This window comes from Accipiter gentilis, chromosome 4, assembly GCF_929443795.1.
Source record: "Accipiter gentilis chromosome 4, bAccGen1.1, whole genome shotgun sequence".
Classification (NCBI taxonomy): domain Eukaryota; kingdom Metazoa; phylum Chordata; class Aves; order Accipitriformes; family Accipitridae; genus Astur; species Astur gentilis.
This window is the reverse complement of record NC_064883.1, coordinates 41,755,846-41,769,514: the sequence shown is the minus strand read 5'-3', so window position 1 is coordinate 41,769,514 and position 13,669 is coordinate 41,755,846. Positions and strand designations below refer to the sequence as shown.

Below are 13,669 nucleotides of genomic sequence, written 5' to 3'. Positions count from 1 at the left end.
AACAGTGAAAAAAAACCCTAATCATTGAAACGATTTTCTAATGTTTTCAGTTCATTTTCTCTCTTATGAAAATTTAAAATGAATACTGGATATCTTTTTAAAAATAATTTTTGTTTCCACATCACCATCTTAAGTTGTGATAAGGAATTACTTTCTACACTTCTGAGAATAATTATGCAGAAAATGGGAATGTTTTATTTGAATAATCCTTTCTGGTCTTGTAGTGTATGATATTACCATAGTTACCAATTTTGTTGTTATACTAGCATTCAAAAAAAATTGTATGAACTGGCTTTGGGAAAAAAAACAAAAAAAACAAAGAGGAAGGTTGTTTCAAATTAGAATGAAAGGATTCCATTATTTTTAAAAAATTAGGAAAGTATGAAATAAAATTATATTACAATAACTTTGAATCTGTATTTTTTTAATTTGACTTACTGGTCAAAGATACTATAACATTCAGCCTATGATTGTCTACTGACACAAATAAAATATATTTTTGTATACCATTTAATAATCTCAGTTTCAATTCAATGAACACAGCTGTCATTTGTTTCCTGGGGACTAAATACTGCTTCCAAAGACACATCACCTTGTTCCTCTGGGAGTGCCTTGAAATCTCTTAGGACACTTAGAGCATTGAGGCCTCTACGAGCTTTGTCAAGATTTGAAGGGATAAAGGTAAGGATGCTCTGTGTGTGTGTGCGCATATCTTGTACTAGCTGCATTTGAAGTTTGTGAAAATCACGACTTGAATTTTTCATTTTGGGACTTGATGGCATTAAGATGGTTCAGATTGCCTACTCTCACTTGTTATTTTGAAATAATACCTAACACTTTCAGAGAAATTTATAGATACAAATGAAATAAGGAAATTGAATTATAATGTGCTACCACAAGGAATTATTATGTATAGTAATGTGAACACTGGAACATTTTTCCATGTTTCCAGTTTTACTGCAATTTGCAGAACAAACTAAAGAAGAATTTTTTTAGACTTGTACTTTTCTGAAACCCATTCTTTGGTTTATCTTAGACGTGGAAAAATTTCATCCAGTATATTTGACAAATACTTCTGAACAAAGATGAATATGCCTGAGAAAAATAGGAACCATTTTTATTTACCTGTAATAGAAAAGAAGCTATATATATAGTTGTTACAGAAAAAAACCTGTAATGTTAGGAAAAAACCTGTACTGTGAAAGTTTATCAATCTTCATGGCATAAGAAATGTAGTGGCCACAGTCGTTTCTTAATTTTTTTTCATTGCCTGAGGCAAGAAATTGGGACCTGGGAAAATGGATTCATTAATTCATTGCTTCACTGGAAACTGTTCACTTTTTGTAACTCTTTTTCATAATTCCCCTTCTTTAAACCGCTGTGCTTATTTCAGCTCATCTTGACAGTTATCTAGACAGGCTCATGTGCCACATTTCGGATTCTCCAGGGTGGATCCGAAAGATAATCCTTTCAAACTTAAATAGGGTGGGATTTTCTTAATAGGAGAAGGAATTCTTCTAACTCACTTCTAAAAGCTGCTCTGAATGAACTATCTGGAATCTTTAAAGTTAGTGGGGAGAAGTAAAAAATCGTATAATGCAAATCATCTGACCTGTGTTAGATCACAGAGTGTGATGAGACACTAACTTCAGGCCCTGGGATGGATATGGAGCAAATCCTCCTGGAAGCCATGAAGGACAAGCAGGAATCGGTTAGAAACAGCCAGCGTGAATTTAGGAAGGGCAATTTTTGCCTCTCAAACGTGATTGTCTTCTGTGATGAGATGGCTGAGGGAGGGAAGAGCCATCTGTGGTCTCAGATATTGGTTATATCTGGTTTGGATACGTGAACTATAAGCTAGGCAGAAAATTGGCTGAACTGCCAGATTCAGTGTGCAGAGATCATCAGGATGAAGTTCAACTGGCAGCTGGTTACTAGGGGCTCAGAGGTCAGTTCTGGGATCAATACTGCTTCATGGCTTAATTAGGAACCAGAAGAACGTGGTAGAAATTGTCCTCAGCAAGTTCACAGATGATGTAAAAGTGGGGGTGAGCAGTTAATACACCGGGGGCCAGGCTGCTCTGCAATGGGAGCTTGACAGACTGGACATTTGGGCTGCAGAACCTCAGGAAGTTCAGCAAAAGCAAATTCAAAGCCTTGCACCTGAGACGGAGTAACCACACGTAACTGTGGCCCAGTGAGAAATGAGCAGCTTTGCAGAGAAGGACCTGGGGTGGTCACCATGTTAAACATCAGTCAGCAGCGCAACAAAGATCTACCACATTTTGGGATGTATTGTCTGGCCAGCAGATTGAGGCAATAGACTTTTCTGGTTTTGGCACCTGTGAGACTGAATCTGGAGTATTGTGTCTACTTTGGGGCTCCCCAGTGTAAGACAGATATTAACATACCGGAGTGTCCAGCAAAGTGTCACCAAGATGGTGAGGGGACTGGAGAGGAGAGGCTGAGAGAATGGACCTTGTTCTGTCTGCAGAAGAGATTGTTAAAGGGAGCATCTGGTTGGGATCTAATTAGGTAAGGGATCTAAATGTTGTCTTTAACTACTTAATGAGAGGTTACTCAAGAAACGGAACTACTGTTTTCTGGTAGACCCACAGTGAGAAAATGAGACAGAATGAATTGGCTGTGAGGGATTTTCCAGTTAGCCACCTGGGAAACAAAATGACAGTGTGGGTGTGTAGCATTGCAATAGATGGTCCAGAGAGGTTGTTGAATCTCCACCCTTGGAAAAATTCAGAACTTGACTGGACAAGACGCCAAGCAACTTGGTCTATGTTGGAACAGCTGATCTTCAGAGGTCCCTTCCGATGTGCTTCATTCTGTGTGTTTCTAGTATACAGATATTATCCAAGGCCAGGATAAAAGGCTCAGAATTTTCTCATAATGATAGCAGTGAAACATTTCCAGAGAGGTTTTCACTATGCCCCACCACAGAGTGGTAAAAAATGGTGAAAAGGAATAGATGATAGTCCTCAATTCCCACTGACAACAAGCGTGGTCCTGCCTGTCAGCATCAATGTGCTAGATTTGAAAATACGAGCTCTTATCGCTGCTTGTGTCAGGTGCCTTGATGTCACCAGCACAGACACCAAAAGCTGGAATCCCATTTTCACCGGTACCATTTCTGGAAAAGGCTTATTGCTCATCATGGGTTTGCATTCCTCTTGTCCTCAAGCAAGCTTAAATGAAGGAAGACTGCTGACCAAAACTACTCAGTCTTCTGGAAGCCCAGCTTCTCTACTTTATGTACTGTGTGTGGTCAGTTGCCAGTGGTTATTGGGTGAGGTTCATTTTGTTATGGAAAGCAAGCTATTGTTCTCTTCAAAAAACCCTCCAAGATAAAAGAGAGGGTTATTTATGATATTGTAGTAAGTGCAGATCATGCAGCCCATTCCCCTATACATGATTTTTGGATCCTCTAGATACTAGAGACTCATAATTTTATTTTATGTATTTCTTTTACCCAAGGATAATACTGGTTGCCATCTGTTTTACTTCCTTCCTCAAAAAGGCAAGAGAGATACCACAGAATTACATGTTAAGACAAGCTTGAAATTGGGCTGAAGGCTGGCTTTACATTTGTCATTCACTAATTTTTATGTGGGTGAGAATCTGCAATAGATACAGAAAAAAAAAAAGTGTTTTTCTGGGAAGGTGTTCTATTGAATGTGAATAATTCATTCTTTTCCTTCATTTCATTTATTTAAGGTTGTCGTGAATGCACTCTTGGGAGCTATCCCCTCAATCTTGAACGTTTTGCTCGTCTGTATTGTCTTCTGGCTCCTATTTAACATTGCAGGAGTAAAATTACTTGGAAAAAAATTTTCGAAATGCATAGTCAAGGATGTAAATATGACTCTAATTAAAAACAAAGATAATTGTACTTTCTATAATGGATCATGGACAAATAGTGATGTAAACTTTGATAATGTTGCAATAGGATACTTGGCTCTTCTCCAAGTGGTAAGTTCTATAAAAACATGCTCAGTTTTGTTTTCCTTCAAGGGAATGTGTTGAGCAGCCCAACCATGGGACACCACAACGCTTCTGTTTATCTCACTGAAATTGTGGATTCTTTTAGCTTCCATAAATATTTTTCTTATTTATAAGCTGCTCAGTTCCTCCAAAAAAACACTTTAGCATATGCAACCTTGTGTTAAAATCAAGCACTGTTTCATGGCTTTTCAATTTTTTTTTTAAATTTTGATTAACATACTAAGCCTAAAATAGTCTGCATGTTACCAGATTTAAAGTTATTCTCGTTTTATTTAGTAAAAGTTATTTCAGAGTGGATAAGAAAGAAAAAGCATGATGCAGTTTGTTTATATATTTTTTTCTTTTATTTTATAAGTCATGAATATTGGGATGCTAATTTACTGATGTCCCTTCTACCACAACAGAAGAGAGAAAGAAATTTTTAAAAGTGCATGTTATCCCTGTATCTTTTCTAGATGAAGTTCTTTGCTTTGTATCCTCCAAAGTGTTCTATGATTCTGCAGAGTTGCTAAAAATTGCAGGAAGAAATTGTCTGCTGTTTTCTTAGACATTGTTATTATCCTTTTAGGATATATTTGCTAGTTAAGTGAAACTTTTACTGCTTTTTCAAAAAGCAGAGAATTTACAAAAAATTCAATTTAACAAGAGCTAACATGAAAACACATTTCACAGGATTCATGGCATTTTTTTTTCTTTTCTGGAATTTTTTTTTTTTTTTTTCTCTTTACTAAACTCCAGTGAATCATACTTCCAAGCAGATCTTTAGAAGTGATGCACACTTTTTATAGCACACTGCTGACTTTTCCACAACTATTAACACATCTGTATTAGCTCTACCTAATTTAAAAAAAAAAATAATCTTTTTTTAGTGATAATAACCTTAATAATGGATTTTTTTCAGGCAACTTTTAAAGGTTGGATGGATATTATGTATGCAGCAGTGGATTCACGTAAGGTATGTCACTAAAATGAAATTTTAGTTCTTTTCCCTTTCTTTCTTTACTTTTCTATCGATACAGCTCATTTTTCAGCTTTGTTTGCGATATCAAGTCAGAAATACAAGCAGATGAGTGCATCAAATTACACAGTGAAACAATAATCCTTGGAGGACCAAAGATATGGAACTTAGACAAAAGAAAACTGGTCAAAATAGAGTGATGCCACACAAAAACCTACTATATCAAGAATGCAGAGGGCAAGATGCTGCAAGTTTTGGACAAGTCTGTTTTGGGAACAGAGTTCAGAAGGTCTTGGGGGGACTGTGCCTCTGAAGCAAATTGTCTTCTTTTTGGAATGTGTACATTAGCATTAAAATGGCATGCATCTTTAGCAGTTATTTCTGGAGGTTTTCTTCCCTATATTTAACATCCTTACTATTTCTTCCCCATTTTCATGTGCTGTTTCTCTCTCTCTCACTAGTACACTGTGTTTTAACTTTTCTATGTTTAATTTAATTTGCTTTTTCCTTATTCATTCAAGTGCTGTACTCTTGAATGTAGTGAAATCACTGCTAATTAAAAAGATCATAGAATCATAGATTCACAGAATGGTTTGGGTTGGAAGGGACCTTAAAGATCACCCAGTTCCACCCCCCCTGCCATGGGCAGGGACACCTTCCACTAGACCAGGTTGCTCAAAGCCTCATCCTGCCTGGCCTTGAACATTTCCAGGGATGGGGCATCCCACAACCTCTCTGGGCAACATGTTCCAGGTTCTGAGCTGCGGACGCACACTGCCAGGTTGTGTTGAGCTTCTTGTCAACCAACAGCCCCAAGTCCTTCTCCACAGGGCTGCTCTCAGTCCACTCATTGCCCAGCCGGTATTTGTGCTTGTTCCTTGTAGGGCTGATCGTAGTGAGCTGGCTTTTTAAAACTGCTTCTTGTCTAGGATGGCCATTCACCATTATGTTTAGTCTGAGCTGGTTTTCTAATCTAGGCATTCACAGTATCATTTCTGTTTGGAACTGTTTATTGTTTATTTAAGAATTTGCTAGAGCTGGATTTAGCTATATATCCTTGTAATTATGTTTACAAACAGTAACAAGACAGAACAAGGCAGTTGTTCTACTTGTACATCTGAAAATAAAGATTTAAATGTGTAGAAATAATTTATCCCTCCTGACAATAAAAAGATTTGTTACTAGAAGTAGGAAATGATAAAGCTGTGATTATCTGATTTTTACCAATATTATTTTTCTGGTTTTATTTTTTTTAACAGATAGATGAACAGCCGGAGTTTGAAGCATTCTTAGCCATGTATATGTATTTTGTGATTTTCATTATTTTTGGATCTTTCTTCATGCTGAACCTTTTCATTGGAGTGGTTATCAGCAATTTTAACCAACAAAGGAAAAAGATAAGTACTGCATGAGCTAATTCAGGGCCTCTTGTAATCCCAATTTGATTAAGTGAATGCTAGTTTGACACCTATATGTCTAACATTTTCAGATAACTATTTGACTGGAGAAATCTAAAATAATATTTTTAGATACCAGGTTTTGAAAATAGGAGTCCCCTTTTCCAAAAGATTTTAGTAATTTATCTGTAAATTCTATTTTCGTGCCAAGTCCTTGATTTGTTCTAAGTAGGAGGACAAGGAGGAAGGAGTGGGTAGTTTTAGAGAACAGAAGCCAAAAAAAGTTATGCAGACTTTGCTACAGGAGAGTGGAATTCTCTGGAAAAAGTAACCACTGTTTTCCTGGTAAAGACACTTGCAAAGATCTTGTTAATCAGAACTTCTTCTAAAACTAGCTACATTTAAAAAGTCCTGGCGTCAATAAAATAACCCTACAGATTAATTTACTGGGGTTTTTAAAAATTTCTGCACTGAGATCCACACTGTGGCCCCAGGAAGAGGCCATCTAGAAATTTAAAGGTTTCTTAAAGCCCATGAAGCACTGAATGCTTCCACTTTTCTCCTCATAGTTGTTAGATTCCCTGTTCTTTTTATTCTGTAAGGAATGGAAGGCAAAATCTTAGAATGGAAAATGCAACAACCAAGGAAAAGCAAGTCAACCTTCCCCGGTATACTTTAGCTTCTTTGTCCCAAGCTTATTTGTCAATTGAGTTCTCTCCCTGATTCATTTAGGGGTTTAAAGTATCCAGAATATCAAGGGAAATTGAGTCAATTAATCCACTTGGAAGTCTTAAAACAAATAAGCATCTTGCTCATTAAAAAAATAGCACAAAAGCAGACCTCAACAGGAGGTTTACAATTTCAAGGATCACATTTGGAAGGCAGAATCTCTCCAGGCGCCATTTATTATTTCCATTGGCTGACTTACACTCCAGGTGTCACAGAATTACTGCCCTTGCTAGAGATAGGTAGCAATAAGGCCCACAAGAAATTCTGCTCTCTGCATTTGAACAGAGGAAGGATATGTAGGGGTTGAGGAACAGCAGTCCAACTTCACTATAATAATTTCCTTTTATAACAAAGTCCCAGTTATAATAATCCCAACAGACAGAAACAACACTGGTTAAGTAGCTAATGAGCCTGAACAGTTACTAGAAGTTGATGTGGATGTAACATTTTTTTTTCTTTTCTCAGTGCATGCTGTAAGTGGGCATTTTTTTCTTTTTCATTTCTTTGCTGCTTCTTGGGGTTTTTCATTGAGATTCCATATAGTGAAATTAAACTGAATTTTCAGAGGTCTTGCTGGAGTGATTCAAAGTGCAGATGCCCTACTGAACATTGTTACATGTTTGTTTTACAAAACGCTAATCATTAAATTCTTTTATGATGAGTGGCTTCTCCTGAATACTCAGTTCAAAGTGATTACTAAGTAGTACAGGTGGTGTAGATGATAATAAGATGAGCATCAGAAATTCATTATCACACCCTCCCCCCCCATAGAACTTGGTTCCAAAGTGCTTATTCATAATCCGCCTTTTACTTGCTAGCCCAGCAATATACTTCTGTTCCTACATTTCTCAAAAATAGAAATGGAAAATATTTTATTTGTTGATGAGTCTTGTCATTTTTAAAATAAGAAATAGATTTGTAAAACTTCAGAAAGGATCTCACAGTTGAGGAAACTGATTCAGGAACACTGCCTAGACTAGACTTTCACAATCAAACCCTGATCGGCTTTTTGCAGTACATCTTATCAAAGAACAAGGGGAAAAGGAGAAATGGTGAAGACACATTTTGTCTCTGTGCTCTCTTAGATCCCACTCGCGACAGCTGTAACTTTTTTTACATAAACTTGCTGGTGTTTATTTAGCTGACTGCTTAAACTTCAGCTGAACAACAGTATTCTTTCCCTTTACTTAGGTGGAAAAGATCTATTTTTGACTGAGGAACAGAAGAAGTACTATAATGCCCTAAAAAAACTTGGATCTAAGAAACCTCAAAAACCCATCCCAAGACCATTGGTAAGACCATCTTAACTAGAATATGATAGAAGATATAAATATGGTAACCATATTTAAACTCAGTAGCCAGGCATCTGGAAATAAACTTCATGTTAGAGCCCATCATCTTCCTCATTCAATATAGTATTTACATTTTACTCTCTTTTTCTTAATTCCATCCAATGCAGCCTTTCTTTGTGAGTATTAATTAAGGAAATTTACAGCCTATTTATCACCTATTCAAATATACAACCTATTTATAAATGTTCATATTAACTATTTGATATTCATAACAATCTTGGTTACTTAAGTTGCATAATGCTGCTTCTGCAACTAGATTGGATTATTGCAGGTGAGAATGAAGAGTGAGTAGTACATGCCTTATGGATGTTATTTACTTTTAAATAATCTTATGCTTCATTTCTTATAGTTTCTTAAATTTACTTCCAGGCCTGTCTTCACAGAGTAACTATTCAATTTTTCTTGCTTAAGACATTTTAATTAGAAATGCTTATCCTAAAATGTCTGCCTCAATAAGTATTTCTATTAAAAGAGCAATCACAATGTACTCTGAATGTTTTCCTGTTGTATATTGTTTTTTTCTACGGAAATATGGTTGCATGATACCTGAAAATACTTAGCCAAGTACTTTCTTTGAAGGTCTAAAGAAATCTCCTAAAAATGCTTCTAGTAGCTTATTGTTAAATTTATATTCTCTTAAATTCTCTTTCTAAGCACAAATTACTGATTAATATTTGAATGTAGCCTGGGTCTTAGAAGTAGCATTAAGCAGTTGTTCTTGTTCTCTCCACAGAATGTGTTCCAAGGATTACTGTTTGATATAGTATCGCACAAAGCATTTGACATTACCGTTGTAACCTTCATCTGTCTAAATATGGTCATTATGATGGCAGAAGGTAGCCAAGACGGCATCAAGGATATTCTTAATAAAATCAACTATTTTTTTGTGGCGGTATTTACTGGGGAATGTGTCATAAAAATATTGGCCTTAAGACATTACTTCTTCACCAGTGGCTGGAACATATTTGATTTAGCTGTTGTGGTCCTTTCACTAGTTAGTAAGTATCAATCGTTATTAGATCAGATAATATGTCTTACCAATACTAAGCCGAATTTCAGTATGAAGTAACGACTTACATATATCCGATAAACAAATTCCAGATCCATTGTACTTTTTCAAACCATATGCTAAGTGATTCTTTCTAAAAGGATGTATTTTTGTTTTCCCTTATATTTTTGCAGAGTACTAAAAGGTAAATGGATAGTTTTCAATTTTTTTTTTAAAGTATGAGTTTTATTGAGTAATTAACAGAATAGGAATTTAATGCAATAACATCTTTTCTAAGTTATTGTACTTGAACTGTTGTCTTAATGTTTTTATGCTTTTGATTTACATGTAATTACATGAACTGTTGTTTGCATAGTAAAAGTAAATTCAGGTTAAAAATACTGTATGAAAATAATTTGTATGAAAACCGGGAAAGATTTATTTCATTTTCCAGGACTTTCTTTCAAGAAGGCAGATCCTGAAGGCTGATTTAGAAAGCTCAGGAAAATTTCATTGCTCAACTCCATTCTAAATCTGGGCCACTATTTGTGACTGTGAAAAGTCTTATTAAAACTGGCTTGGTTTTGGTTTGCTTTTCACGTAAGACTAGATGCTTGTCGTTTCTTCTACAAAGGGTCATATATAGCTTTAGTTTCTTGTGCAGTTTATTTGGTCTGTGCTTCCTACTCATGCTCAGGTTATATCATAAAGGATGGGAAAGAAAAATTGATCTGAGTTCTCTGCTTCATCCCTAAGCTCAGTACCCCTTTGCTACCCCATGCAACCCAGAAAAATGCTGACTTCTTAAGCCTTCTGTTTGTAATCATTTACATTCCTGCTGTATCATTACTCTGACAGCAGGACATTGAATGAGGTGTGATGGAGGCCAAATACCGAAAGACAGTTTTCCTTTATTTTCTTCTCACTCTTCTCTGATCTCATTCAAGTACCAAGCCTTAATGAAAGTCTCACATCTAGCGTGTGGCTTAGGCCCTAGAAGCAGCAATCAAACAGCAGCTAGGAGACAAGCCCCGTAGCTTCCAGCACAGGAGCTGAATGGGTTTAAAAGGATTTTTTTTTAAGTACTTAAGCAATGTGTAATTTCATCCCCTGAATTAGAGAAATCTGGGAGAATGCAGTTTCCAAACTATATATAATCTTGATACCTCTTTAATATTTAAATGTATTACAACTTGTCTTTCTTTCCTTTTGTAAGCTCTTTTGTAAGCAATTGCAGTATTGATGATGTTTTTGTTGGAAGTGGTGTAATATGATCAATGTTACTTTCAACACCTAAAGCATAGAATATAACAAAATGGACATAAATAGGGAATTTCAGTGATGTGGCTTGACAACATTTTCTTTTTTGTTTCATTTCAAAGGTATTGGACTTTCTGAAGGCTTTCAAAGTTTCTTCTCTCCTACACTTTTGAGAATTTTTCGTTTGGCACGAATTGGGCGAATCCTTAGATTAGTTCGAAAAGCTAGAGGAATTCGAACTCTTCTCTTTGCATTGCTGATGTCTCTTCCTGCACTGTTCAACATTGGTCTTTTGCTTTTTCTGGTTATGTTCATTTATGCCATTGTGGGCATGACAAACTTTGCCTGTGTTGGCTGGGAAGGTGGGATTGATAACCTTTTCAACTTTCAAACCTTTGATAGTAGCATTCTCTGTCTCTTCCAAATTACAACATCAGCTGGTTGGGATGGTCTTTTGGTCCCTCTGTTAAAAGGATCCGATTCATGTGCTCCCAACTTAAATTTAACACGTGAACAGAGAAAAACTTGCACAAATAAGGAGGTTGGTATTTTATTTTTTGTAAGCTATGTCATTATATCATTTCTCATCGTTGTAAATATGTACATAGCTGTCATTTTAGAGAACTTTGGTGTTGCCACTGAAGAAAGCACAGATCCTCTTTGTGAGGATGACTTTGATATGTTTTATGAGACCTGGGGAAAATTTGATCCTCAGGCAACACAGTTTATTGAATATTCTGCTCTTTCAGACTTTGCAGATGCTCTGGCAGAACCCTTACGCATTCCAAAGCCTAATAAAATTCAGCTCATATCCATGGACCTCCCTATAGTTAGTGGAGATAAGATTCACTGCTTGGATATCTTGCTTGCTTTCACTAAAAGGGTCTTGGGAGAATCTGGAGATTTGGATGGTCTTGAATTGCACATGGAAGAAAAATTTGTGGCTGCCAATCAATCTAAAGTGTCTTACAAGCCAATTACCACTACCCTTAAGAGAAAACAAGAGGAGGTATCGGCTCTTATTATTCAAAGGGCCTTCAGGAGATATTTGATGCAGCGCTCTTTTAGAAATAAATCTTTCTTATACCATCATAAACACTATAACAGCACTGTCTTTGAAGAAGAAACACATGAGAAGGAAAGTCTTATTGCATCAATGCTTAACAAAAATAATGGTAGGAAGCTAGATAAATCACGGACTACATCTTCCATATCTCTCCCTTTATTTTATGATGGTATTGCTGAAACAGATAGTGATAACGTGGACACGTAAGGTTGCCCCAGGCTGCAGCATTTTTGATTAAACCAATATCAGTTATTTTTAGATGGAGAAAATATTTTGATCCCACAGTATAATACTCTAAATTTAGAATAATGATGACAGCCTTTAGAATATTGTGATTGTTCAATTTTGCAAATGCTCCTTAAAACAATTGAGATTTGAACAACTATGTCATAAATATTAGAGGCAAATCAAACCATAGTATTTTTTTCCTCAGCTGCTGAAGTAGGTGAGTTAATTTTTACACCTGTCATTTTTTGTATTACTTCATATTTCTGTGTTTACAGAAGAAATCTGTAAAAGATCAGTTGTAACTGTAATATGATTTATAAGCACACAAGGCTGTAGAACAATGTATATCTCTTTAGACATAAAGCCTGGTTTGAAAAATTGGTTATTGTAGCAAAATTTAATAATTAATGCATTTTCTGTAAAAGAGCTCCCTCAAAACACTTGAGTTTAATCAGCCACTAATTTCTGTGTTGTTTGGGACCGTCTTCCTCCTAGTGCCTTTGGATGGATTTGTTTATGCTTAAGAATTTTTGAGGTATCTTCACATGTGCACCTAAATGGATTTGACATATCATCCTCAGGTGTCTGTGCTTGAAAGTTGTATATAATTTGTTTTTTGTATCATTCAGTGCATGAAAATTGTGATAATAATAGTTACCAAAATCAAAGGTTGTTATGCAAGAGGTGGTGTTTCCAGAAAGTCTTAAGGATTGTTGTACATCAAATTTCATCATTATGCTTTATCCAAATGTCATAGAAAGTATTACTTAGTAATCTGAAAAGGAGCTCATGGTATATCTTAAGAGACAACATTTATTAAAGTTAGAGAAAGTATTTATTTAATTGGTTCTGAAAAAAATGTACAAACAATGTGTATTAATATTACTTTTACTGTATTTTTGCAGTTTAGGTTGGTCAGGTGAAATGTCATGGTAGCCTCAGAACTACTAAAGAAATAGGACTATTTTAGATTCTTCAATAAAGAATTCAGATGCTGTGCTGGTTTTGGCTGGGATAGAGTTAATTTTCTTCATAGTAGCTAATATGGGACTATGGTTTGGATTTGTCCTGGAAACTGTTGATAACACAGGGATGTTTTTGTTATTGCTGAGCAGTGCTTAAACAGAGCCAAGGGCTTTTCTGCTTCTCCCCCCACCCCACCAGCGAGCAGGCTGGGGGGGCACAAGGAGCTGGGAGGGGACCCAGCCGGGACAGCTGACCCCGACTGACCAAAGTGATATCCCACACTATAGGACGTCATGCTCAGCCTATAAAGCTGGGGGAAGAAGAAGGAAGGGGGGGACGTTGGGAGTGATGGTGTTTGTCTTCCCCAGTCCCCATTCGGCGTGATGGAGCCCGGCTGTCCTGGAGATGGCCGAACACCTGCCTGCCCATGGGAAGTGGGGAATGAATTCCTTGGTTTGCTTTGCTTGTGTGTGCAGCTTTTGCTTTCCCTATTAAACTGTCTTTATCTCAACCCACAAGTTTTCTCACTTTTACCCTTCCAATCCTCTCCCCCATCCCACGGGGGGAGTGAGTGAGCGGCTGTGTGGGGCTGAGTTGCTGGCTGGGGTTAAACCACGGCAGATGCTTAAAATATTTTTGTCTGTTTTGCAAGAGTTATCTTCAGTTTCAGTTTATTACAAGACCTAATCTGTTATTAGAGAGGTAGAA

At 36.5% G+C, this 13,669-nt stretch overlaps 1 protein-coding gene across 4 annotated transcripts in view; it reads left to right on the top strand.

The window, feature by feature from the left end:
* Positions 1–13,030, top strand: part of LOC126037704 (sodium channel protein type 5 subunit alpha-like) — a 57,558-nt gene extending 44,528 nt beyond the window's left edge. Inside the window, exons 18-25 of one of the 4 annotated variants that reach the window (XM_049798328.1) lie at positions 544–681; positions 3,730–3,984; positions 4,919–4,972; positions 6,235–6,376; positions 8,293–8,393; positions 9,187–9,451; positions 10,824–11,242; positions 11,451–11,647. In XM_049798328.1, the coding sequence (XP_049654285.1) occupies positions 544–681; positions 3,730–3,984; positions 4,919–4,972; positions 6,235–6,376; positions 8,293–8,393; positions 9,187–9,451; positions 10,824–11,242; positions 11,451–11,531 (1,455 nt within the window). In that variant the 3' untranslated portion in view covers positions 11,532–11,647. Of the gene's footprint in view, positions 1–543; positions 682–3,729; positions 3,985–4,918; positions 4,973–6,234; positions 6,377–8,288; positions 8,394–9,186; positions 9,452–10,823 lie in introns of all 4 variants that reach the window. The other 3 variants (XM_049798329.1, XM_049798326.1, XM_049798327.1) reach the window with 3 other exon arrangements.
* The last annotated feature ends 639 nt before the right edge of the window (positions 13,031–13,669 follow it).